The 24,348-nt window shown below is 29.5% G+C and overlaps 3 protein-coding genes and 1 non-coding gene across 6 annotated transcripts; 3 read left to right on the top strand and 1 right to left on the bottom strand.

Moving 5' to 3' along the window:
- Positions 1-7,306: 7,306 nt before the first annotated feature.
- On the top strand, positions 7,307-9,166 carry LOC129293737 (membrane protein PM19L-like). The gene is made up of 4 exons (XM_054931828.1): positions 7,307-7,565; positions 7,705-7,924; positions 8,179-8,224; positions 8,909-9,166. Exons 1-4 carry the CDS (start codon positions 7,439-7,441, stop codon positions 8,990-8,992), a joined length of 477 nt encoding a protein of 158 aa, XP_054787803.1. The 5' UTR covers positions 7,307-7,438; the 3' UTR covers positions 8,993-9,166.
- Positions 9,167-9,259: 93 nt separating this feature from the next.
- On the bottom strand, positions 9,260-9,331 carry TRNAP-UGG (transfer RNA proline (anticodon UGG)). The gene has a single exon. It is a non-coding gene; the product is annotated as a tRNA-Pro (tRNA).
- A 700-nt stretch (positions 9,332-10,031) lies between these two features.
- Positions 10,032-14,447, top strand: LOC129293897 (protein ABCI12, chloroplastic). 2 transcript variants are annotated; one of them, XM_054932021.1, is made up of 8 exons: positions 10,032-10,632; positions 11,303-11,419; positions 12,047-12,283; positions 12,501-12,665; positions 12,964-13,039; positions 13,501-13,565; positions 13,960-14,117; positions 14,249-14,447. In XM_054932021.1, the coding sequence occupies exons 1-7, from the start codon at positions 10,291-10,293 to the stop codon at positions 14,110-14,112; spliced, it is 1,155 nt and encodes a 384-aa protein (XP_054787996.1). In that variant the 5' UTR covers positions 10,032-10,290; the 3' UTR covers positions 14,113-14,117; positions 14,249-14,447. The 2 variants fall into 2 exon arrangements, with proteins under 2 accessions (XP_054787996.1, XP_054787994.1); XM_054932019.1 differs by having other exon boundaries at positions 10,034-10,632; positions 14,252-14,447.
- A 7,067-nt stretch (positions 14,448-21,514) lies between these two features.
- Positions 21,515-22,980, top strand: LOC129292029 (uncharacterized). 2 transcript variants are annotated; one of them, XM_054929524.1, is made up of 3 exons: positions 21,736-21,866; positions 22,053-22,367; positions 22,474-22,980. In XM_054929524.1, exons 2-3 carry the CDS (start codon positions 22,184-22,186, stop codon positions 22,800-22,802), a joined length of 513 nt encoding a protein of 170 aa, XP_054785499.1. In that variant the 5' UTR covers positions 21,736-21,866; positions 22,053-22,183; the 3' UTR covers positions 22,803-22,980. The 2 variants fall into 2 exon arrangements, with proteins under 2 accessions (XP_054785500.1, XP_054785499.1); XM_054929525.1 differs by having other exon boundaries at positions 21,515-21,866; positions 22,053-22,980.
- The last annotated feature ends 1,368 nt before the right edge of the window (positions 22,981-24,348 follow it).

Here is a 24,348-nt window from a genome sequence, read left to right as displayed (position 1 = left end):
TACTTTTATATTAAAAAAATATTTCAATTTCAATATGATATAAGCCAAGTTTTAAATTTATAATATATGAAAAAAATACTTTTAAAAGTATAGTATATGAGTAAATTTTTTTTTTTTGTAGTATCGAAATTATTTGCCAATAAAATTTTATTTAATTCTCTAGCAAAGTTTAATCGATTATCAATACCAATGCCAGAGAGGTATCAGTGTGCGTATGCTAGACAACTCATGAATCCTCTGATTATCATATACAGCCTGCAGTGATTTATTTGTTTAGCTATCAGAAGACAACTCATGAATCTTTTGTCACTAATTTGCCAAAAGAAGATACATGAAGGAGACATGAGTTTTTCTAACATGGTCCTTAACAAGGCTAATTGAAGTCAACCAGGGCAAACGTTGTTTAGACTGTTTTTGCTGTTTAAAATTGAAGGAAACTTAATACCACTAACAGTTTTAAGATGACAATCTGTGAAGTAGAGACAAGTTAGATAAACTATTACGATGAGAAAAAAGGTTAAACGATGATGGGTCCGTTTGATTTTTCTCTATTTTACGTTCAGGAAGTAAAATTTTATTTTTAAAAAGTTAAAAATTGTTTGTATAAAATATTTTACAGAAAAGCATATTCTGAAAGTACATTCAAATAGTAATTGAAATTGAATTTTTAAAACATAACTATTTAAACTTTTAAAAAGTGAATTTGAAAAGTAAGATATTATTTGATCATACTACCCTAAGTTTAATCTATTATTTAAAAACTAGTTAATTCATTAAAAATATAATTTTTATTTTAATAATAATAATTAGATATCAATTTTTTTAGTATTATAAATTGAGAAATTAATCATGTTAATTTTTAGAATTAATGTAAAATAAAAATTATAAATCTTCATTACATCTTTTAAAAGTACAAATTAAAAAATACAAATAACTAGAAATCAAATTTTTAGCATTATAGATCAAAATTTATGTTATTTAAAATATTTATTATTATTTTTAAATATTTTAAATATATTATATTTGTAAAATAAAAATTATAAATCATTATAAATCCATATCTTTTTTTATAATTATATATTTAAAAGCACATTTCACTATCATAAATCAAATAATTTTTAATGTATTAAACTAACTTTTAAAAAAATATATTTAAATATAAATTTTATTATAATAACTGACTTTTATTAAATTAATTTTTATTAAATAAATTTTATTAAATAAATTTTTGATAAATTAAAAATCAAACGCTTTGTTGGTGATTGAAACAGGTTAATGGTAAATGAATTGAAAATATGATAAGCTAAAGATGTTCGAACAGAATTGGCAGAGTTCAATGGCAAAAAAGAGATCATATCAAAGTACACTTAGCTACTTTATTGAAGATCCATACTGACAGACTACTATAGAGGCATGCTTGAGTAGGTATGAATTACAAGTCAAGGACCAGTAATCCTATTCTACTCTTTTCAGGATATCAGATCATGATGCAGGTACCAGCATAACAGTTGCTAATGCTTTGAAATAAAATTTATGAAGAAGATGATTTTGGATTATACCCATCAAATGGCAAGTTGAAATAAAACTGAACTATGCTTCCCCACCCATGGGAGAGGATGTCTCCTCATCTCTTCTTTTCATTTTTGTTTTTAACTTTTTCTCTTCACCTTTATATCAAAATTTTTTAATGGTTCATATTTAATTTTAATGAAATTATGATTATAATTTTACACAAAATATATAAATAAAATATTATAGTTTTTCATTATTTAAATTAAAATTTAATAATTCAAATTTATTTATATATTTTTATATAAAATTAAAATAATAATTTTATCAAACATTAAATTTAAATCATTGAAATTTTAATTCAAAGTGATGAGAGAGAAACGGAGACATCCTCTCCCCTCACTGTCATCTATGCCTGGAACCAAGAGCAAGGGCAATAAATATTTACTTACATCAACTGTCTCCATCTGCTGCCAATTTATCCTTCGAGATATAATTCCCAAAACAACATTTTTTATATCCAAAGCGGCACAGATTTATATTTTTTATAATTTAAAAAAAATATTACAAATACATCTTGTTAATTTTTTAAAAATAAAAAAATAATTTTTTATTATTTTAAAATATCAAGATGTCAAGATATCTTTTATTTTATATAAAAATTAATTATTTAAAAAATAAAAAATAAAATTAAGAAGCTGAAACATTGCAAGAAATATTAAAAAATGACACATTATTCCTTTGACTCATAAATCTCACACAATCAATTGGTATTTGTTGCTGTATATTGAGACTCTAGATTAAACAATACAAGCTTAGCTTTTACGAAAAGTACAATGACTTTGAAGGAAAGTGTTAGTGTATATTATCTATAAAAATTTATTTTGTTTAAATTTCAAAAATATTTTGTATTCATTTTATATTATCTTTTTTATTTTAAGTTATAAGATATTTTTAAATAAAAACTCACATATTAATAAATCTTATTAAATATATTTAATAACTTTTTTTAAAAAAATATAAACTTTTATAAATATTGTTTATTTAATAACTTTAAATATACACTTAATTAATATTGAATAGAAAGAAAAAGGATAATATTAAAATAAATTTATTTAATAAAACATTAATATTTTTAAAGTATCTCATATTTTAAAATAGTAAATTTATTTTAAAAATATTTTATTATTTGAGATGGAAAGAATATTAAGATATTATACCTTACATGAGTAAATGGATTCAAGTTACTTACCACCCAAACACCTTTTGGTAGAGTCAGCAGAGTCAAATGTATGACTAATTCAAATCACATAGCCATGGGTGATATTGCTGGCTGAACAACCAGAGCCAAAAGCCATGCTTGTCAAGCCAGCCTGATTTACTAATAATTAAACATGCGCGCGAGCTTGAGCACACAAACAAACAAACACTAAACAGAAGGGAAGCAATCAAAGAAAATCAGCAATACAATGTTAAGCAGTTGCTGATCATTCCGTCATGATTGATGGAAAATGAGAACTCTGCAGCATTTATAAACTACGTATATGATTAAAAAATTTACAATTAAGTTAGGACTTAATTGAGGTTAGGAAAAAAGGCGTATAATTGTAATATAATTTATGTGTTCGGATATCTTTTTAAAAAAAAAATCAGTTGAATAAATTAAAATTTATTTAAATAATTTGATTTAAAAGACAGTTGAAATGTATAAAAATAAAATATAAATAAATTTTTCTGTATATATTTTTATGACTAATTTGAAATTTTTAGGAAAAAGTATTAAACTTAAAATTATAATTAATAAGAAAAAAAACGTACATGAAATTTATTGTATATATTTTTGTAATTAATTTAATATTTTTTAAAAAAATTAAACTGAAAATTACAATTGAGTAAAAAATCTTAATTTTTAGCGGCAAGTAGAGGATGAATTAGCAAAAAGGTAAGAAGTAATGTCAGGCAAAAACATCACCGATATATACAATTAATAAATAATTAACGACACTTGATTACCAATTAAGCTAATATTAATATGTCAGAGAGCTGACCCTCTCTTCTTCCTTTTCCCTTGAATCACACTATGCTCTATCTGCTTGAGCCCACCGCTAATCCAAACGTCCCACCAGCACCGTCCAGCAGCTTCGTCGCGCGTTTCTCTCCCAACACCTTTTCACTATTTTTTTTAATCCAAACAAAATTTTTTCGGCTTTTATCATGCCCCAACTAAGGAAAAATTACAGTCAAGACTGCCGGAGAAACATATTTACAATTGAGGATCACTTAGTTTTTAAATTACACTGCAGTTTTGAATGTCCTAACTATAATAATTTGCACTGTGAAAGGACGAAAATGCCCCTGTAATAGCTGTGTGTTCAAAGTTGGTGAACAACACATTGTTTGGCAAAAAACAATTCCCTTTTGTTATTTTAACAATAAATTATTCCGTGTGTTTTAACTCATTTTTTGTAAAAATGTCGTGTTTAAAACTGGTGAACAATGCACCGTTTAGGAAAAAACAACTTTCTTTTTTATTTTAACAACAAATTATTCTATGCATTTAAATTCATGATTTATGAAAAGGTTGTGTTCAAACTTGGTGAATTACACACCATTCAAGAAAAGAAAAACAACTCCCCTTTTCATTTTAATGACAAATTATTCTGTGTGTTAGAATTTCTAACTTGTAAGGGCCTGTTTGGATATTTATTGAGAATTAATTTTGGGATCAATATTATGATTTTGCAAAAATTTATCAAAACACCCTCATTTTACAAAATTTTGCCAGACTTGAGAAACTTCATTTTAGAGAAGTTGAAATTTATTCCATTTGCAAAACTTCATTTGGCTCTTTTTTTTTGTATCATTTATTTACACATTCAAAATTAATTCTTAAAAAATCATCCAAACATATTCAATTTATCAAAATAAATTTCTAAAAATTTATCCAAATATCATCACATTCTAATAATTAATTTTTTTAATTGAAATCCAAACACATCCTAAAAGGATTGTATTTAAAGTTGGTGAATGACACACCATTTAAAAAAATAATTCTTATTTTATTTTAACAATAAATTATTTCGTGTGATTGTTAGGACCTTCATTATAGGGGCATTTTTATTTTTTTACACTATAAATTAATTACAGTTAGGATTTCTGAAATTACTGTGTAATTTTAAAATTAATTGATCATCCATTGTGAATACGTTTTTCCAGCAATCCTTGACTTTTCCAAGTTATAATTTTATCCAAACACACACTGTATCAAAAGCAATCCAACTTGTATTGAAGAAAACTTCATTATTCAAATAATTTCATGCAAGACCTCAGCTGATCAAAAAGTAAACGCCATATCATGGTTCCTGACTTCTGATACGGATGGAAATTGGTCTTTTCGATGTAATTACATAGCTTGCTCCATACATGTCATGTCAGATCAGAACACTCGTTTGCCAGCTCTCTTCTTTCTTTCTTTTCTTTTTCTCCCTTTTATTCTCATTCATTTTGGGAAACGTGGCTTATCATTTTGTCGGAAGGCTTTGTTAGTTTCTTTTTAATATTAAAAAAATAAGGGAAAAGTATTTGCAAATAAAAACCTATGTTATTAAATTAAATCAAATAAATAATTTAATATTTATCATATTTTATATTATAAATAAATTAATATTTTTATCAATAATATAACATTATGTATTAATAATAAATGTTTTATAAATTTTTAAATTATTAATGACAGATTTTTTATATATTAATAATAAATTTTTTTATATTAATGTGAATTAATTATTTTTTTAAATTTTTAAAAATTTAATTCATTTTCTTAGGTGTAATATTCATTTCGTCCAATGAACCAATTTATTTAATAAAAAAATTAAAAAAGGAACCAAAACTAGTAAAAGTAAAACAAACCACTAAATATAACGGCGTCACATGGAAACTAAGTCCTTAACATCTTAGTTAATATCCTGCAAAATGTAAGGGCAATACGTGAATCTCAAAATCCTGGAAGAATCATATACTAGTATGTATTATTTATTTTAATATTATTATTACAATTACTTGCGTGTATTTTCTTCTTCTACATATATTTATGTGTGTATACTTAATAATTACGGTATACTATACATGCTTACTTATATAATCCTATAATATATATTTTATTTGTATGAAATCAAAACTTGGTTATATTTAGGGTAAAAATATTTTCTATGATTTTTTTTTGACAGTGTTACAAGATTCACAATTAACTCTCTTAAATTTTTAATTAATATTATAAATAATTTTAAGTACGTTTTGTTGATTTTTTAACTGATTATTTATATTTTTTTAATTGCAAATAAGAAATATGATTTGTATTAAAATTTTAATATTTCAGCATTTGTAATTTTCATTACAATCTTATGAAAATCCGTAATTATTATTTTCCCTTTACTTGATGAATTTTTTCAAAGGCAACAAATGTGGAGCTAGGCTTCGCTGTGACTTGTGTGCGGAATTTGTGTTGCAAATTCTTAAAAATTAGTTTGGATTCCAATTTCGTGTTTTTATTTAAATTCTCGCTAAAATTCATGTATGTATGTATACTCTCCTTGGTTCTTGTAATAAAATACTTTTAACTATCTCACCAAAATTAAAGAGAAATAATCAAGTTATTAACTTTGTTTAAAAAATAAAATAAATTTTTAATTTTATCTTTATTTAAATAAAAAATTTTAAATTTGTATTACATTTTTTGTTATAACTTATGAGTTTAAACAGAAATAATATTTAAAAATATATAATTAATACCCAACCTTGTGTTTTATATTAAAGACTAAAAAAATATTTATAGAAGATATCTTATAACAGAGATTAGAAGATATATATATATGTGTGTGTATACACTACCTCCGTCCCAATTTATAAAAAAGGCAAAATTTAAATATTTAACCTTATGTATTTAATATACTTTTATATAATCAAATTAAAATGACTATAGAAGGGAATATTAACAATAAAGATAATGAAAACCTTACATTAATCTTCCCAATTAAGATAAATTACAAACCCTAACTTTGAGATGAAGTAATAAAATGAGGACTTTTTTTAACCTCCCTATGGGTGTGGGATACAACTCCCAACCTCTAATAAAACGTAATGTCATTTATATATTTATCTATTTAAAAATATAAGATATTTTAAACTGAATATCATCCTTTAATAAAATAATTACTTATTTTTAAATTAATACAATCTTTCTATATTTACCCCTATGTAATCGGGCATTTTACTTTAAAATAAATATAAAGTAATTATTCAATAAAAAAACTTTTTAAAAAAAGAGATAATAATTTTATTTTAAAATATTAAAAATATTTTATATTTTTTAACATTCAATTCTTAAAAAAAATACTTTTGCATTTTTTAATGAAAAAATTAGATTTTAAGGTCATCAATGATTAACTGATTAAATCTAATCACCTATTAACACCTTAATATTCCAATAAAGCAATTAATTTATAAATAAGATATAAAATTAAATATTAAATAACTATTTAATATTTATATATTGCAATTAATTTATAAATAATATATAAGATTAAATATTAAATAACTATTTAATATTTAAAAATTAATATATAAGACTAATATATAACTAATATATTCAAAAATAAATATTTTAAATATATAAGTTCTGTGGCTGCAGATTCAAGATTCTTTTACTCTGCCAGGTGGCTGGCAAAAGGACAGGGGAAAGGAATCCAAGTCTTTTCTTCATATCGAAGAAAACTATTTCAACGGAAGCAGCAAGGAATCGACATTTATATCATCGCTGTCGAACTTAAAGAGGACCACAATAAATATCAGTTTGTTCCACTCGTCCTTCAAAAACATAACCAAGTTCATATTTTGTCAGGCTTTTCATTTAGCTTCAAGCTTATATAGAACCATGGCTTCCGGAGGACAACAATCAGCAGCCCCCATCCTCTTGGTGCTTAACCTAGTCTTGTACTTCATAGTTACAGCAATTGCTTCCTGGGCAGTCAACCATGGGATTCAAAGGTCTCGTGAAACAGGTAATAATTAATCATCATAAGTTCCTTCATATTCTCCTGATAGATGAGTCGTATTATTGTTTATTATAGGTTTTATTGCGTGTATTGATATGGTATTGATTCATGCATGTCGGTCATGTGTTTGTGGAAATGCCTGCAGCATCAAATCTGTCGCCTCCAGTTCAGTTGTTTCCGATATATTTTCCAATTGGGAATGCAGCAACTGGTGTGTTCATAGTCTTCTCTCTGATTGCTGGTGTGGTGGGCTTCACCACCTCACTCACTGGATTGCAGAATGTATCCGATGGGACTCCGTCTGGCTTATATACTGCAGCCACATCTTCACTCACATCTTGGGCTCTCACCTTACTAGCCATGGGGTCACTCTCTTACTCTGATATATATTTTTCATTGTACATACCATAGAAGTCTTCCTGTTAGAATTCTCCCACCAACATTTCAAACTTTAATTCACCACGTTACGAAACTTTAATTCACCACGTTACGAGAAATTAGTCTCTTTTGTTAGATCCAACCACATTGATTACTTTGATATAACAGTGTATTAATATTTCATTCACTTGATGTTACTTTTCACATGACTGATGAATCAATTGCTCTAATCATCGTTCAGATTAGCTTGTAAAGAGATTGAAGTTGGTTGGACGGACGCAAGTCTGGTAAGCTCTCTTAGAATATCCTCCTGGGTAACATGGGATTTCTAAATGATGATAAATGAGAATTTTATTTATCTGTATATTTTTATTTTTGTTTTATTTTATACATATAATTTTCAGAAGAATGAAATTTTTGGAAAAATTTGAAAAATTTAATAATTGCATCAATTCTGTTTTATACATATATTAGCTAAAACTCATATATGCATTATATAATTCAGTTTATTTTATAAAAAAATCACTTATTTTTTTTTAAAATTATTTTTTAAAAAATTTTATTTTGTGAGTTTTATATAGAAGTATTTACATAGAATGGTACGAAATTTAAAGAATGATCAGTTGTATTCTTCATGTGAAAAACACAAATTTTTTGGACTTTTTATATTTTTTGTATTACATTGAATATTGATGGATGAGAAATGTCCAAAGTTGTTCACTTTGATTTGCTGATCATCTGATTAACAATTATGAGAGGAATTCAAACTGTTTGATATATGGGTATCTGAATTAGTTGTTAAGGAGTTCAGAAGCCCCTGTTTGTAAAACATTAGAACTTGACATGAAAGAATCATCATATACATACATACATACATACATATATAACCAATTCTGCATGGTAAGCTTTCTGGGTGGCAAATATATATAGCATTAACTTTTCAATCTTCTTATACAAATGTATTTTTGCAGCGATCTTTGGAGATTATCACAATTGTTGTGAGTGGAACACAAATGCTGTGCACTGGGGTTATCCATGCAGGGGTTCCTGGCTGATTCTAAGATGAACAGATTCATGGCATGGCAAGTCTCTGGAAAATATTCTACGATATATCACCATAAAGAATTCAACTTTTCTTTTACTGTTGTTTTAATTACATATATTTTTTTTTTTTCTATTCTTTTATGTCTGGGTGACAGTATATATGGAATGATAAATTTTACCTCGTATTTGTGTATAAATATTGACTGAAGCAGCCATAAAAGATGACTCTGATTGTGAGTTTCGAGACTTAAAAACGGAAGGAAGAATCACGTGAAAAGGGGGCATTCCGAGAATCGAACTCGGGACCTCTCGCACCCAAAGCGAGAATCATACCACTAGACCAAATGCCCACTTGGAATTGGATGTATAACTTTTATGTAACTATTTTCAATTTTTAATTATGACCAAACTATATCTAAACTTGAATTAGTATATCAATAATTTTTTATTTTTAAAACATAATCATGAATTTCCATAAACACGTGCAGATATTCATACCTTACAATTATTAGTAAATTACTATCATTAAATTTAACTCTAATACTACCAATGTGAATAACTAGGAATTTGCAATACCCATTCTTTTATATGTGAGTGTTGACGAGTACAGACACATAGTTATCTGATATACAATATCATTGCATCATATTTCAAGTTGGAAGACCTATCATTTATACAAATTTAAATTTGAGATATTGTGCTTAAATAACTATAATTCATTTTTCTAGGATCAATACCATGTTGATTCCATTTTTTTAGTTAATACTTGTAAAATGGTAATATTCATCTATATGGACAATAATAATATTCATATAAAATTAGAATATAAGAAAAATAATTCACCCAAAGATATAAGAAAAAAATAACATCATTTTATGTGGACAAGTGACAAAATTTTAAATCCACAGATGGCCAAGGCACCATAATATCAGTTTTTTGTCATAGCAGTTTTAATTTGTTGTTGGCTGAAAAATCAAAGAAAAGAATATCATAGGTCTCTGACTCTGGGCGTGACTATTTTCAATTTGTAGTTGTTGGCCAAAAAAAAAGAAAAAAGAATATCACAATCCGCTTGGTCGAATATTTGTTGTCTGATAAGATTTGTACCGGTTTTCATGGGAACTCTCAGCCGCGGACACAAGCACGCTAACAAGGAAGCATGAAACATTGAAACTATGCATCAAAGCGTTCTCTGGGAAACGATCAATTGCACCACGAAATACGAATCATAGAGATTGCCAGATTGGAGTATCGCGACACACTTTGTCTTCATTTCATTTCCCTCTCCTTTACAGTTCGACCCTCACCCATGAACTGTAAGCATGGGGCTTTTCTTTTGGTCGCTTCTCCATCGTCTCTACCTCTGAGTTCTGGTCCTAAGTCTGTAACTTTCCCAAAATTTCGCCCAACCCCTTGTGCATTCCTTCAGAGGAAAGCGACCCGTTGGCTGGTGAAGAAGGCGAGCCTTCAAATTAGAGCTTTGGCTGGTGATAATGGTCACACAGCAGATTGGTCTAAGTGGGTACCCCCCAGCGCTCTCGCTGCTGATAAAGTTCTCAGATTGATTGCAGGTGCCACAGCTAGCCCCATTGGTCAGCACATAGCTTCACCCACTACGTTTCTCCATTCTGTAGACCCTCGAATCAAATTGGTGAGTGACTTCGAAATCAATTTATGGATTTTGTGTATTGAACCCTGGTTTATCAAGTTTTTTCAATGAATTGAGACGAACTTGTTTAAGGAAGTGTTTTAGTTTTGAGGTTGTAATATGTGCAAAATAATAGCTAAATTTCCTGTCATATACCTTTACATGTTAGTAATGACAAATAAGTATGTTGTTCCAGAGACCACTAGCATGGGTTTTGTTTTTTATGTTTATTAACTTTGCTTTGCTACTGCCGGGTGTAACTTTTGATATCCTTCAAATGTCATAGTAGTTCTTGATAAAAGAGCAATGTAATTCCCGAATTGAAACACATGAATGAATCAATGAGAAGACCAATTTCCATCCGTCTCAGAAATCTGAAATCATTATATGGCGCTGACTTTTGGATTAGCTGAGGTCTTGTATAAAGTTATTTGAATATGTTATTGAAGTTTTCTTCAATACATGTTGGATTGGTTTTGGTATAGTCTATAAAATGTTAAGTAGTTCTCATTCTCCATCAATCATGATGGAATGATCAGCAATTGTTTAACATTACAAAATCTACTGTATTGCTGATTTTCTTTGATTGTTTCCCTTTTGTTTTTGTTTGTTTGTTTGTGTGCTTATGCTCACGTGCATGTTTAATTATTACTAAATCAGGCTAGTTTTACAGGTGTGGCTTGTGGCTCTGGTTGTTCTGCCAGCAAGATCACATATAGTTATGAGATTTGGATTAGTTATATATTTGACTCTGCTATCAATTTGGACTCTACCAAAAGATGTTTGGATGGTAAGTAATTTGAATCTATTGACTCATCATGCTTAGGGAATAGAGGTATTGGTTAGTCATTATTAAGTCTTGATCTCTTATATCTACGCTGTTGATAGAATCCTATCAAACTCAAGATCGCATCAGCACAAAAACACATGTCATGGCTGTCCTAACTTCACTGTGCCAGCTGAGGTGGTTATACTTAAGCCATAATGCCATATGCATTTGCAGATAGTTGTTTTCTACTTTATAAAAATATTTGGTGAGTTGATTATCAATTTGAGGTCCATGGTGTTGTCAGATACTCTACCTGATGTTCACTGTTTTTCCCCTTTGCCTTCATTAAGGTATTCATCCTGTGTTTCCTATTCAAGTACACACATAGTTGATTTCTTATTTCCGGAAATAATTTAACCCATTTGAAGCCTTACTTCCCTTATTCCCTGAGGAAGGATGCCCTTGACATTTTACTTAGATTAGTATATTGTAAGTGCCAAATGACCTTTTGCACTAAGTACGATGTTGCCCCTCCCCTCCTCTTCCCCCTTATATTTTGTCATTGATAGCTGTTAGAATATTCACAGTTGTTTCCACATTGGGATGATGTGCTAAGTTAAGGAATTTCTTAATTCTACAATTATGCAGGATCAATTGGGAAGAGTGTATTTGCTCTCAGGATTGTTATTCATAATGTTAGGGCTTGGTTCAGATGGTGTTCCCCCCCTTGTCCAGTCGAGAACCCCACCACCTGCCATGATGGGGCTTCCTGATCTTCCTGTATCTTTAAGAGGTTATTCTTACGTAATCATGAAGTTAGGCCCACTAACTTTTACAAGGAAAGGCTTATCTGTTGCAAGCACCGCTGCATGTTTAACTTTCATTGTAGGCAACTTTCTTCACTCCTGCCTCTATGCTTTCTTTCACTTTTAACGTCTTTGTTATTGAATTATTCCTGCATTTTGAATTTGGATTGGGAAAAGATGATGGAATTTTAAAATGCAGTTGCTGCAAACCCATGAAAGCTTGTATACATTTGTTTTGCACTTTTTACAGAAATCATGACTTGTGTATGAGAATTGGGTCTTCATTTATTTGAAAGGTATTTCAAAGCGCGAGCCTCTGCCTGGCAACCACAACCCCAGAACAACTAGCTTTTGCTCTGCGATGGTTTTTGCTCCCTCTAAGACACATAGGTGTCTCTGTTTCAGAAATTGTGCTTACCCTTTTGCTCTCATTGAGGTTTGTTAGTCTCGTTTTTGATGAGGTAAGAGAATACTGAATATTTTTCCATCAATACCAATTTATGATGTGAGATTTAGTCTTACTTTTTGCTTTCAATATTTTGTTTGGTTCTGTTGGTGCAAAGGATCAGGGTTTTGACTTTTGATGTGGCAACTTTGTAAATGATATAAAACTAATACTCAACACTTATTTTATTGCATTTCCAGGGAAGGAAACTGAAATAATGCATGACAATAGCAGCTTCAATAGTTCTAACTTGTAACCTAATTTGGCCAAACTCATTAAATAGGATTTCCCTTGTTTTCCCTATCTTGTTGCAGGTCAGGAATGTTGCTTTGGGGATTATATCTCGAAGGATAAATTGGCAACAGCTAACTGTTATGGAGACAATTGATAGTAAGTGAATATTTATTGCTCTTACTCTTGGTTCCAGGTATCGGTGGACAGTGAAAGGCATAGTACTGTTTTCTTAATATTTTACTTTTCACCTTACCTGTCGATGGGTATCATCTAAAATCGTCTTGTTCATAAATCTTATTTAGATTCTCTAGGCTTGGCATTGATTTTTATGTAATGTCTAAGCATTAGCAACTGTTTTGTTGGTACCTGCATCATTATCTGGTATCCTGAACTGAATATTAGGAATAGTATTACTATTCCATGACTTGTAATTCATGCCTACTATTGCATGTCACTATAGTAGTTTGTCAGTATGGATCTTTAATAACGTAGCTAAATCTTGGGAAGTCTATCTGTTCCTTTCTGTTTGAATTCCTACTCACAACTTTTAAATGAAGACATCTCTTCATTTCAATGATTTTTTCTTTCTTCTTTTCCTTCTGGGTCCTTGAATGCAGTTTTTTTTAACTACTTCCGGCGCATATTCAAAAATATCTTCAGCCATGCAGAGCAAATTTCTCAGGTTTGTCAAGTGTACTTTGATATGATCTCTTTTTTTCCCACTGGCCAGTGCCAATCCTGTTCAAACATCTTTAGCTTACCATATTTTTAATTCATTCACCATTAATCTGTTTCAATCATCATCATCATCATTTAACCTTTTTTCTTATTGTAATAGTTAATCTAACTTGTCTCTACTTTACAGATTCATATCTTTAAAACTGTAAGCTGTTTTAATTTTCCTTCAATTCTAAGCTGCAAAAACAGTTTAAAAACATTTTCCCTGGTTGATTTGAATCAACCTTGTTAAGGACCATGTTAGAAAAACCCATGTCTCCTTCATATATCTTTTGGCAAATCAGTGACAAAAGATTCATGACTCATCTTCTGATAGCTGAACAAATAAATCACTGCAGGCTATGATAGTCAGAGGATTTAAAGGGGACAGTGGCTCTCATAAAATTTACTTCCTGTCTGAATCATCTTTCGGCACAGCAGATATCGTATCACTGTTGAGCTTGACAGTCCTCATCGGAGCAGCCTTCCTGTCTGAGTGCTACCTTATCTAGTATACGTAAGTTGATGCCTCTTTGGCATTTGTGTTGGTAATTATTTAAACTTTGCCAGAGAATTATATAAAATTTTATATGTGTAAATATGTGTATATATGCATAAGTCATTGCTATTTCTCATTTTCTGGATTAGCAGGTGGAAAATAATAATGGAGTCCCTTGTGGCAGGAGACAGAGCCATCCTATTTAATTATAAAGTTTCCGTATGAAGATATTAATTAAAACTTATAGATGACCAGATAAATTTGGATTAGCACTTTCTTTCTCAAAACTTTGTTGTAGGTAAATTTATTCAATTATTTATTTGATATATATGATAGTCTTTCTGTGCATGTGCTTACTCTATATATATATATATATATATGGGGTTAATGACCTTTTTTCATGAGAAGTCGCTGGGCTTTCTGTATTGAAGGGTGGGGGCAATATTCCCCCCTAAACAATTTTTTTGAAGAGCAAAATTGCCTTTTCATCAGAGACTTATCATCTTCTCTATTATTTGTTGATGTGGGGTAGTTGTAGGCCCACACACAGTGATAGCAAGGTAGTTTGACCATTTTGTTGCTGTTTCGTTGCTTAAATCACACTGATTGCTTTCATTGCCATTGCCACTTCCAGCCTCTTTAGCCCACTTCAGATGGACAAAATAGGTTAGAATGCCTTGCTATCACTGTGCACGGACCGACAATTATTCCATATCAGTAGGTAACAGAGAAGATGATGGGTCTGTAACAGAAAGGCAATTTTGCTCTTGAAAAAATAATTTAGGGAGAGTATTGCCCCATCTTTCAGTACAAGGTGCTCAACATTCTTCAAAAAATTGTTTAACCCATATATATATCTCCAATATCAAACAATTCTTGTAAATCATGCATAGAACCAGTCTTGCTATTAAAACTGAACAGAAATATGGTATGCATCTCATCTTTACTTCATGTGAAGAGAACAAAAGCAGGGCGAGCACAACATCAGAATATGTAATCTGTAATGTGATTACAAGTATTTGAGCCGAAAATGTTGGTCTAAGTTTTTGTTTTTGACCAATGTGAAGTATTCTTCATAATCATTAATATAATTATATAAAGGACTATACTATTCACCTTTGGTTGGCAACACGTGGCTGACAAGTCCCTTTTTGGCCACTAAGCATTGACAAATCGTTATCATTAAATTTGACCTAGTATTTTCTGGTAAAATGCTTCGTAGGGCTCATTCTATAGCCCTCCAAATACACACGCATACCCCCCCCCCCCCCAATGGCCTCCTCTCTAGTGCTAGGTCATTCCCAGAACCAGAAACAAGCAACTCAGGCAACCATGGCGAAGGAGAACCTTCCAGAAAAGTGATATTAGAAATGCTTCTACGCTTGCCTGTCAAATCTCTTACTGCGTTTCAGGTGTGTATCTAAGCCATGGCTCTCTCATCTCTAGTCCCCATTTTGCAGATTTGCATTTTGTAAGATCTTCCCCACTCACCCACCGAATCTTTTACTTTTCTTCTTCTGAAATTCTTTGTTCCAAATTTCAATCTCTAGATCTCAATGCATCTCTTCACAATGATGCTGCTTTTGTAAGCCTCGGTTTTCATCTACCTTACCACCTTATCAACTAGAGATTATGGGTTCTTGCAGAGGTTTCTTGTTTCTAGTTCCTGATTATGATTCTCAACTTGTCATATGGAATCCTTCAACCCGGGTCTGCAAAAATATCCCATCAATGCATCCGCGTCGTTCTGCATTTCTGTTTGGCTTTGGTTATCATCCATGGATGATTACATAATAGTGCTTGCGTCATACAATGGATCTGTTTCTGGTTCTGAGATCCATATCTTCTCTGTGAGAACCAATTCATGGGAAGAACTTGAAGGATGTTTCACATGTATCAGTCCAATGGATCGGCCTGATCCATTGGCTGGTTCAACCTTAAACGCTAGTATTCATTGGTTGGTCGTGTGTTGGATCAGGGAAAGCTTCGCATGAAGCAATAACTGCATTTGATTTAACTTGACTGAGTTTACGCTGATGATTTCAAGTATGAAACATGTGAGTTGATAATACTTGGAGGATGCCTTGGTCTTATTGGCATGACTACTCCAAAACAAGTTGAGATTTGGATGATAAGAGAATATGGGGTGGGATCATGTTGGACTATGCAAATGAGTCTATCAAATTTATCAAATACATGTGTGATTCACACGTTTGAATGTGCCCATATTTATATATATGATATATTTTTATAAATGCGAAGATTCATGTTTGTGTGTGGCTATTTGTGAAGAATCTATCTATATTTTGAATAATTCTTTACATTATATATATATGATTGAAAATAATCAACTAAGTTATCCCAATAATATATCTGTTTAGATTAGTAAACTTTTGATTTACTATAATCAGCAATATTTTTTCCCAATTTCCACGTCATTTGATCGATTACAATCTCAATATAAAGATGATATCCATTAGATATCTATTTCACTGTAAAGGGAACCTAGTCCCACATATTAACTCAAGCTTGTATCCAAATAATTTTCCCCTCAAATGAGTCACAGAAACTTACTTTTCATATTGTATTTTAAAGAGGCTCATAATCGTATAGTAATCCAGTAATACGTCTTTCATTTAGAAGTCCAAATGCTTCTTAAGGCACATGCAACTATAGATTTCAATCCAATATGGGGGCTATTTTTGTTTTCAAGCTACCGACTAACCGGAACTCTGAAATAAATCTTTGAATATTCATTATTAATAATTTTTCTTTTCATAAGTATTCATTTGTAACTTAAATTTATTTGTATAATAATTACAAGAGTAAACAATATTTTTAAATATGTATGCTTGATAATTTTAAAATAATTAGTGAGGGGAATTGGTTCTTTTATGAGGTTCATTGCAATTTTAAAGGGGAGTAAGTGCAATTTTAACAAGTGAAAATTTTGCTGATTTATTGTAGGATTGAAAGTTTCATTGCGTAGAGACAAAGAAATCTTTCAAAACTTCCAAACCTTCCAAACCTTTGATTTGTTTGGTAAAAAATTAGTACGTTTTATTATTAACCTTTTAAATCATGTAACATTGCTTCATGTTCATAATTTTTGTTCATTACTTGGTGTCATTTCCATATTTTTTTATCAACGTAATGTGAAGTGTATTTTGTTGACAAGTAATATAAAATAACTCGTGCAACGCACAAGGCTGTAACTAGTTTATTTTTTGAGAACCACTGAAATTTTGGCTCCTAACTCATAATACTGTTCCTTGGCTTAGTGAACAGTAATTGGCTCTAGTTACAGCGCTGGCTCTAAGCTGCCAAGCTGTGACTTTTGACATGGTTTTGCTCTTTTAATTTCAGCCTTGGCGGGGAATTTAAATTTCAACTCTGAAGTTGGTGACAACACATATATGCCTCTCACATGTTCTAGCACCACTTTCTCCCACCTGTCTCTGTACATCTCACAAAAAATCAGCCTCTCTCTAACGGACACGACTTCTCTCCTCTACCTCTCCTTTGAGGTAGAGACTTGACCTGGACCGTTCAGATTAAATTTAAATAATTTAGATTTAATATTTAATATTTTTATTTTTTATTTATATCTTAAAATAAAAAATATATAAAAATTATAATTTTTTTAATAAATACACTTATCAATTTGACAATCTAGATTTAGTATAGATGATCTATATTTAATATTAAAATTAGTTTAATAAATTTATTGTTCTATTTAGAATATATTATATTATTCATAATATATTTGAAAAGTTAATTTAAATTTTTTATATTAAATTTAGATTATTTATATTAAATTTGGATTATCAAATTGATAAATATATTTATTAAAATTTTTTTACAATTTTTATATATATTTTATTTTAAAAATATAAATAAAAAATAAAAATATTAAATCTGAACCATCTAAATTAAATTTGAACTATTCAGATTTACCTTTATCTCAAAGGAAAGATAGAGGAGGCTTCTCTCTCCTCTCAAACAAGTAACAATATATACCTCTCCTTTATTTTCTATTGCTCCCAACCTCCCATCCTCTCTGCCAAAATGGTTGTGTGTGTGTGTGTTTGGATAGTGTTTTTAATCAATTATTTGAGAAACAAATTGATTTTTGTCAAAATTATCTAAACACTTGTAAATTTGGCTAATCAATTTTTGGGCCAAAAATCAATTTTTTCAGGAAGATGAGAACCCGAGCTTTTGGGAAAAAAGCTTAACAAAAAGTATTTAAAAAATTACAAACAAAGACCCAAGAAAAAATTGTAAAGAAAACACATAATGTAATAAAAATAAAACTAAACTCTCTCTTCTTCTCTTTCTTTTTTTTTAATAAAATTTAAACTTTGTATCCTTAAAAAAAGTTGCTTGCTTAAGTTCTTATCAACTAGCATGCTTCACTCAGCACTTACTATACAACTAATTCAAATAAAATATTAATTAATTGAAAAAAATTAATTTAAAATTTAGAATAATGACAAAGATTGTTGCAAAGATTCAAAGAGAGAGATTTTGCATTCTTTGTGCAATTGTTAATATTTGTTAGAATGTTAAGATTTCAAAAATTAATATTTGTTTTGATTCTATAAAAGCTTTGTCTCACATTGAAAGTAACTTCTATTAAAATTTTAATGAACATTATTATTTAAATCTTTCTTCAATATTATTTCATTTATTGAGACGGGGGACGTCTTGATCTTGTATCAATCCCATCCCGACTCCTAATGGGACGGACGACTTTCGGGACAAGACGGGACACGAGACCAAAACTCAGTCCCGATCTTTTTTTTGGGATAAGACATGGGATGAGGGTGTCCCGATCCTGTCTTATCTGGTGAACACTCCTACTTTTGGGAAAAAAGGCTTATCAAAAAGCATTGGGGAAAATTACAAACAAAGGCCCAAGAAAAAATTACAAAAGAAAACACATAATTTAATAAAAATAAAATCAAACTCTCTTATCTTCTCTCTATTTTTTTTCCTTAATAAAATTTAAAGATCCTCAAAAAAATTTCTAGTATAAGTTCATATCAACAATCATCCTTCATTTAGCACTTACTATAAAACTAATTCAAATAAAATATTAATTAGTAGAGAAAAATTAATTTAAAATTTAGAGTCATGACAAAGATTGTTGTAAAGATTCAGAAAGAGAGACTTTACATCATTTGTGACATTGTTACATTTTTTATGTTGTCAAAATTTTAAAACAGTACTTAACATCTTCATCAGATATGACTTATATTTATAATGTTATTAGTGATCAATTTTTATATTATCATCTTCATTAGTTATTGTAAAATTGATATTTGGTATTTAAGAATTAGATCTTTCCCTTTTATTAAATTTATTTGAACTAAGATATATTGAATTATTTATTTACGTAAATTAAATTGTTAATATTGATATACTTTAAATTTGTATAATTAATCAGATATGCAATTTAAATAATATATTTTATTTCTTAAATAAAATTTAACAAATTTAATAATATTAGATACAAATATATTAATAACTTAATTTTAAAAAGCAATGTCCTTCGTAGTAATTTATATAGCTAAAATTGATTGTGACTAAATCATTCAAATATATTCAATTTTGTTAAAATTAATTTTAAAAAAGGGTATCCACACAAATTACATTACAATATAATTCATTATGATTAAAATCTACTATTTAATTAATTATTTTTAAAATTTATTATACCTAACTGAAATTCAAATTGGCACTATATATCATAGTCATTAATCAAAAGGTAATCTCCCCTTTTTTAATAAGGCATTTGGAGTCTTTCAAAGGATAATCATTATTTTTTTTTAAAAAAAAGTGTTCTTATTGAATAGAATACTTTATATTTTTTTAGGGTGAAACACTCTATTAAATAGGGATAAATATAAAAAGATAGAGTTAGTTTAAAGACAAGTAACTACTTTATTGAAAATAATATTCAGTTAAAAATGCTTTACATGTTTTAATAGAGGGAGTATCATTTATCATATAATTATCAAATAAATATTTATTCAATATTCAGCTTCTATTAATTTTACTTTTGTTTGATTAGAGGGGAATGGTGGGGAAAGAATTGAAATTTTATTGAGTTTAATTTAAAAAATATAGAGAAGAAGGGTTAAAAATTCTTAATAAATTTTACATACCCTTTCATTTTACATGTTATATCTGCTAAAAATTTTCAGATTCACTTGTCCTATTTTTTAATTAAGCACATTAAAATCCTCTCTCTCTCTCTCCCTCTCTCTCCCATTTTTTTAGATCACAAAAGTCACAATAAAATTGTGCATGAATAAAATAAGAATTAGGTATTAGATCAGTTAATAAAAAGCCTTGACATTCAATGGGTGAAATGTGCCGCACATGGTGTAAAATCTACTCGATACAAAATATATAAAGTTTTTTATTTGAGAAAATTTTACATATTAATTTTATACACCGTTGTCCCTTTTTAAAATTAATAATAATATAGCAAGAGTTAAAATTAAATATATAAATTTTTTTATTTGAAAAAATTTTACATATTAATTTTATACACCTTTGTCCCTGTTTAAAATTAATAATAATATAGCAAGAGTTAAAAAAAATTAAATTATATTTATAACTTCATTAATAATATATACAAAGATATGATAATGATAGTTTTTTTTATTTTTTCTTTTAAAAATAAAATCTTTTTGAGAATACTTTGGTTTATGCGTTGTGCTGTTTCTTTTGAAATATTTAAAAAAAAAATTGTTCTTGAGGAAGTTCTCTCTTTGTTCCCACCATACATAAACACTGAACGACACAAGGCTAAGACAAAGGACCAGCTAACCCTAGCCGTTTTAATAAGCTGGGACTGTTCACAAAGCCTTTTTCTTTTTTTTAACAGCTTATTGAAAATGACAGGTTAATAGAGGAGCCTTTCAAAACGGAACTTTTTTCTTAGATATTGATTTGAAACCCATTTTTAGAGTAGAACAAGGCAATTGGATTAAAAAATATTTTAAAAATTTTGATTATCAATTCAGCCTGAACTTATAAGAATTTTGGAAGAGTTAAATATTTGTTAAAATGTTAAGATTTCAAAAATTAATATTTATTTTAATTCTATAAAAATTTTATCTCACATTAAAAGTAACTTCTATCATAGCCATGGCTATCATTTCTCAACAATTATCAAAACTATTAAAAATTTCATCATAAATAATTAAAAGATCATTTTTAATCATATATATATATAAAAATTAATTATTATATAAATTTTTTAGTTCACAAGACTCTAAATGAGTATTTTAATATTATTTTATTTTACAATCCTTCTGCGAATCATAAAAGGCTTACGCATGGCTTTTATTGTGATGATCTTGTATTAAAAAAAAAAAAAGTTCATTTCTAGATGTCACTCGTCTTTCCCGCGGCGCAACAACAGAGAACCATTTTCCTAAGCGAGCGAGCACTTTTTCTTCCCGCTAGCTTCATTCCATTCCCAAACCCTAGAGCTAGCCGCATCATGGTTATGTTTCTAAGCCCTAAATCTTTTCTTCTCCAAATTTCCTTAAGGAGGAATCGATTGAAACGATCGAGCGCTTTTTTCCGGTCAGCTTCACTTCATTCCCGTACTAGAAAAGCATCTTCCTCTTTCTCGGGTGCTCACCCTTCCAAAATGCGACGGCGAGAAAACAAGAAGTTCCTTCCCGAAGAAGTCATATGGGAAATCCTTCTTCGCTTGACCGTCAAATCTCTCCTGCGTTTCAGGTGTGTTTCTAAGTCATGGCACTCTCTCATCTCCAGTCCCCTTTTCGCGGAACTGCATTTTCAACGATATTCCCAACACACCCATCGAATCCTTCTGTCTGCTAAATCGCAATTTCAATCCATAGATTTCAACGGTCCCTTTCATGACGATTCTGCTGTTGTGCATCTCAATTTTCCCCGACGCAGGACACCTGCTGATGTCGAGATTATGGGTTCTTGCCGAGGTTTTCTGTTACTAGTTGTTGATTAACAACGAAAACGTTTTCTGTGGAATCCTTCCAGTGGTGTCTTGAATCGGGGCATATTTATATATATGTATGGCTTTGCTTATGATGAGTCCACTGATGACTACATTCTTGTTCTTGTATCACACTTCCTCGCTCTCTTCTCTCTCAAAACCAAATCGTGGGAAATACTTACTGAGGAATGCCAATATATCTATCAATGGGATATGCCGATCGGTGGCTCAATCTTACACGGTGCCATTCATTGGTTTGCTAGGTATGTACGACAACCGCCACCTGAGTGCTTTAAATTATTGCTTTTGACATAGCAGCGAAGAATTTGCTGGAGATACCTGTTCCTGATGATTATGAAGATGGTTCAGGTTTCTTGGGAGTTGTTGGAGGACGCCTAACACTAACTGAGAACAGTGATGTAATTAAGATGTGGGTGATGAAAGAATATGGAGTGAAGTCATCATGGACTCATTTTTTCACCGTATCTACTAATCCGTGCCATGTCGATTTCTTTTCACCATTTTGCTTCACCGAAGACAATCAACTTATTGTAAGAAATATTACTATAGGATCACTAAAATTGAGTGCCAAAGAAGAACTCCAAGTAGTAGATCATCTGAATTTTTTTCCTAGGCCGATGTCGTTTGCGTGTGCAAGTGTATACACTGAAATTCTGCTTTCCGTGCCGTCAGTGTAGTGTTGTCATTAGGAGGAGGCCCAAGAGTGATGGTGATCAATTAGAAGAATCAGGTGCTTAATCGTAACCCTGTGCTTTTTACCTCATACTTTCTCCATTAAAAAATATAAAATATTTTTAATTAAATTTTACTCCTAATAAAGTAATTACTTACTTTCAAATTAATCTTATCTTTTTATATTTATTCTTATTAAATATTCTACAATAAATATAAAATTATTATCAATAAGGATATTTTTTTAAAAAAGTCAATGATTACACATTGAAAAATTAAAAATATCTTATACTTTTTTAACATTCAACTTCTCAAAAAATTATCTTACATTTTTGAACAGAAGTAATGGTTATTATTATGGTTTTGTTGGTGTATTTCATATTAGGAATTACAGAGCAGTTTCGGAATTACAGATCAATATCGAATAATATTGATCTTTTGTCCTGAGTATTGTTAAGAAGTTAAAACAACATTTTTGGGAAACTAATTGAAAAATTGTCATGGAAAATTAAATATTTCTTACTTCCCATGTGAATCTTGGTTAGACTGTAAAAAGAATTATCTTTCTATGGTAATGTTCGTGAATACCCTTTATGAAATTAAAATCCTTATCATCCTTGAAGGTAACCTTTTCACGTTGGTATCCATTAAGATGCCCTATCATATTATGTTTTCTTTAAAAGACTTGACTTTTTTGTACTTTTGAATTTGCTCTTCAAATATTCAGAATGAGAAACAATCATAGGAACATTCTAGTGGTCCTGCTACTAGACGTTTGGTGGCTGATAGGTCTGAATATCTTCATTACAGTAATTTGCAACCCAAATTACATTCTGACATGTACTGTTTATTTAACAGTCTCATTTAATCTTGCTGACCGTGTGTGAGAATTTCATTTTGTACAGCTCAAATAGAAATACTCGAATTCTGGTTCTATTATATCTATGTGTGTAATATTGTTTGCAACTTCTTAATTCTACGATTGCAATCTTCGAACATTCAAAATTTAGAAACCTAAAGGTTCATACACAATCGTCAGGATGATCAGTCACGATATTTTGCCATTGTGCTTTACAAAAGACGGTGAACTTGTTGCAGTAGATAGTCATGTAAGATTATCTAAATGGAGTGACAAAGGAGAGCTCTTAGAACATCATGAGATTTTGTTCATCCACGCCCTCATTTTTGGAGACCTATGATTCTATATACTGAAACTTTACTTTCCTTGAGATTGTAGATTGATTTGATCTAGTCGTTTTTGTTTTCTCCTTAGTTTGCCCTAAATACAATTATATTCTATTATATTTATATTTGGTTGTTTCGATATATTTCATGTCATTGATCTGACTATGAAAACTTTTGTAGAGAGATCTGACAATGACAAAAAATAATTGAAAGAATGATAGTTTGGTCCTAAAAAAATAAATTAATGACAATTAGATTCTCAACAAAAATTTTTATAAAATAAATTATAAATATTAATTTAAATAGCTACAAAAAAATTTTTTTTTGTTGCAATTTAAAAGTTATATTTTATATTTAAAAACTTAT

This window comes from Prosopis cineraria, unplaced genomic scaffold (genome assembly GCF_029017545.1).
Source record: "Prosopis cineraria cultivar Desert tree isolate PC_DT_omini unplaced genomic scaffold, ASM2901754v1 PC14, whole genome shotgun sequence".
Lineage (NCBI taxonomy): Eukaryota > Viridiplantae > Streptophyta > Magnoliopsida > Fabales > Fabaceae > Prosopis > Prosopis cineraria.
The sequence above is the reverse complement of the archived record's forward strand: the minus strand, read 5'-3'. Positions and strand labels throughout refer to the sequence as shown.

Bases quoted from the DNA above. Each gene is read 5' to 3' on its own strand.
- LOC129293737 (XM_054931828.1), top strand. From the start codon at position 7,439: ATGGCTTCCGGAGGACAACAATCAGCAGCCCCCATCCTCTTGGTGCTT. The intron at 7,925-8,178 runs GTCACTCTCTTA...ATCATCGTTCAG, and splicing joins CTCACCTTACTAGCCATGGG to ATTAGCTTGTAAAGAGATTG. The intron at 8,225-8,908 runs GTAAGCTCTCTT...GTATTTTTGCAG, and splicing joins GTTGGACGGACGCAAGTCTG to CGATCTTTGGAGATTATCAC.
- LOC129293897 (XM_054932021.1), top strand. From the start codon at position 10,291: ATGAACTGTAAGCATGGGGCTTTTCTTTTGGTCGCTTCTCCATCGTCT. The intron at 10,633-11,302 runs GTGAGTGACTTC...CTAGTTTTACAG, and splicing joins TAGACCCTCGAATCAAATTG to GTGTGGCTTGTGGCTCTGGT. The intron at 12,284-12,500 runs GTAGGCAACTTT...TTTATTTGAAAG, and splicing joins CTGCATGTTTAACTTTCATT to GTATTTCAAAGCGCGAGCCT.
- LOC129292029 (XM_054929524.1), top strand. From the start codon at position 22,184: ATGGCTTTGCTTATGATGAGTCCACTGATGACTACATTCTTGTTCTTG. The intron at 22,368-22,473 runs GTATGTACGACA...AAGATGGTTCAG, and splicing joins GCCATTCATTGGTTTGCTAG to GTTTCTTGGGAGTTGTTGGA.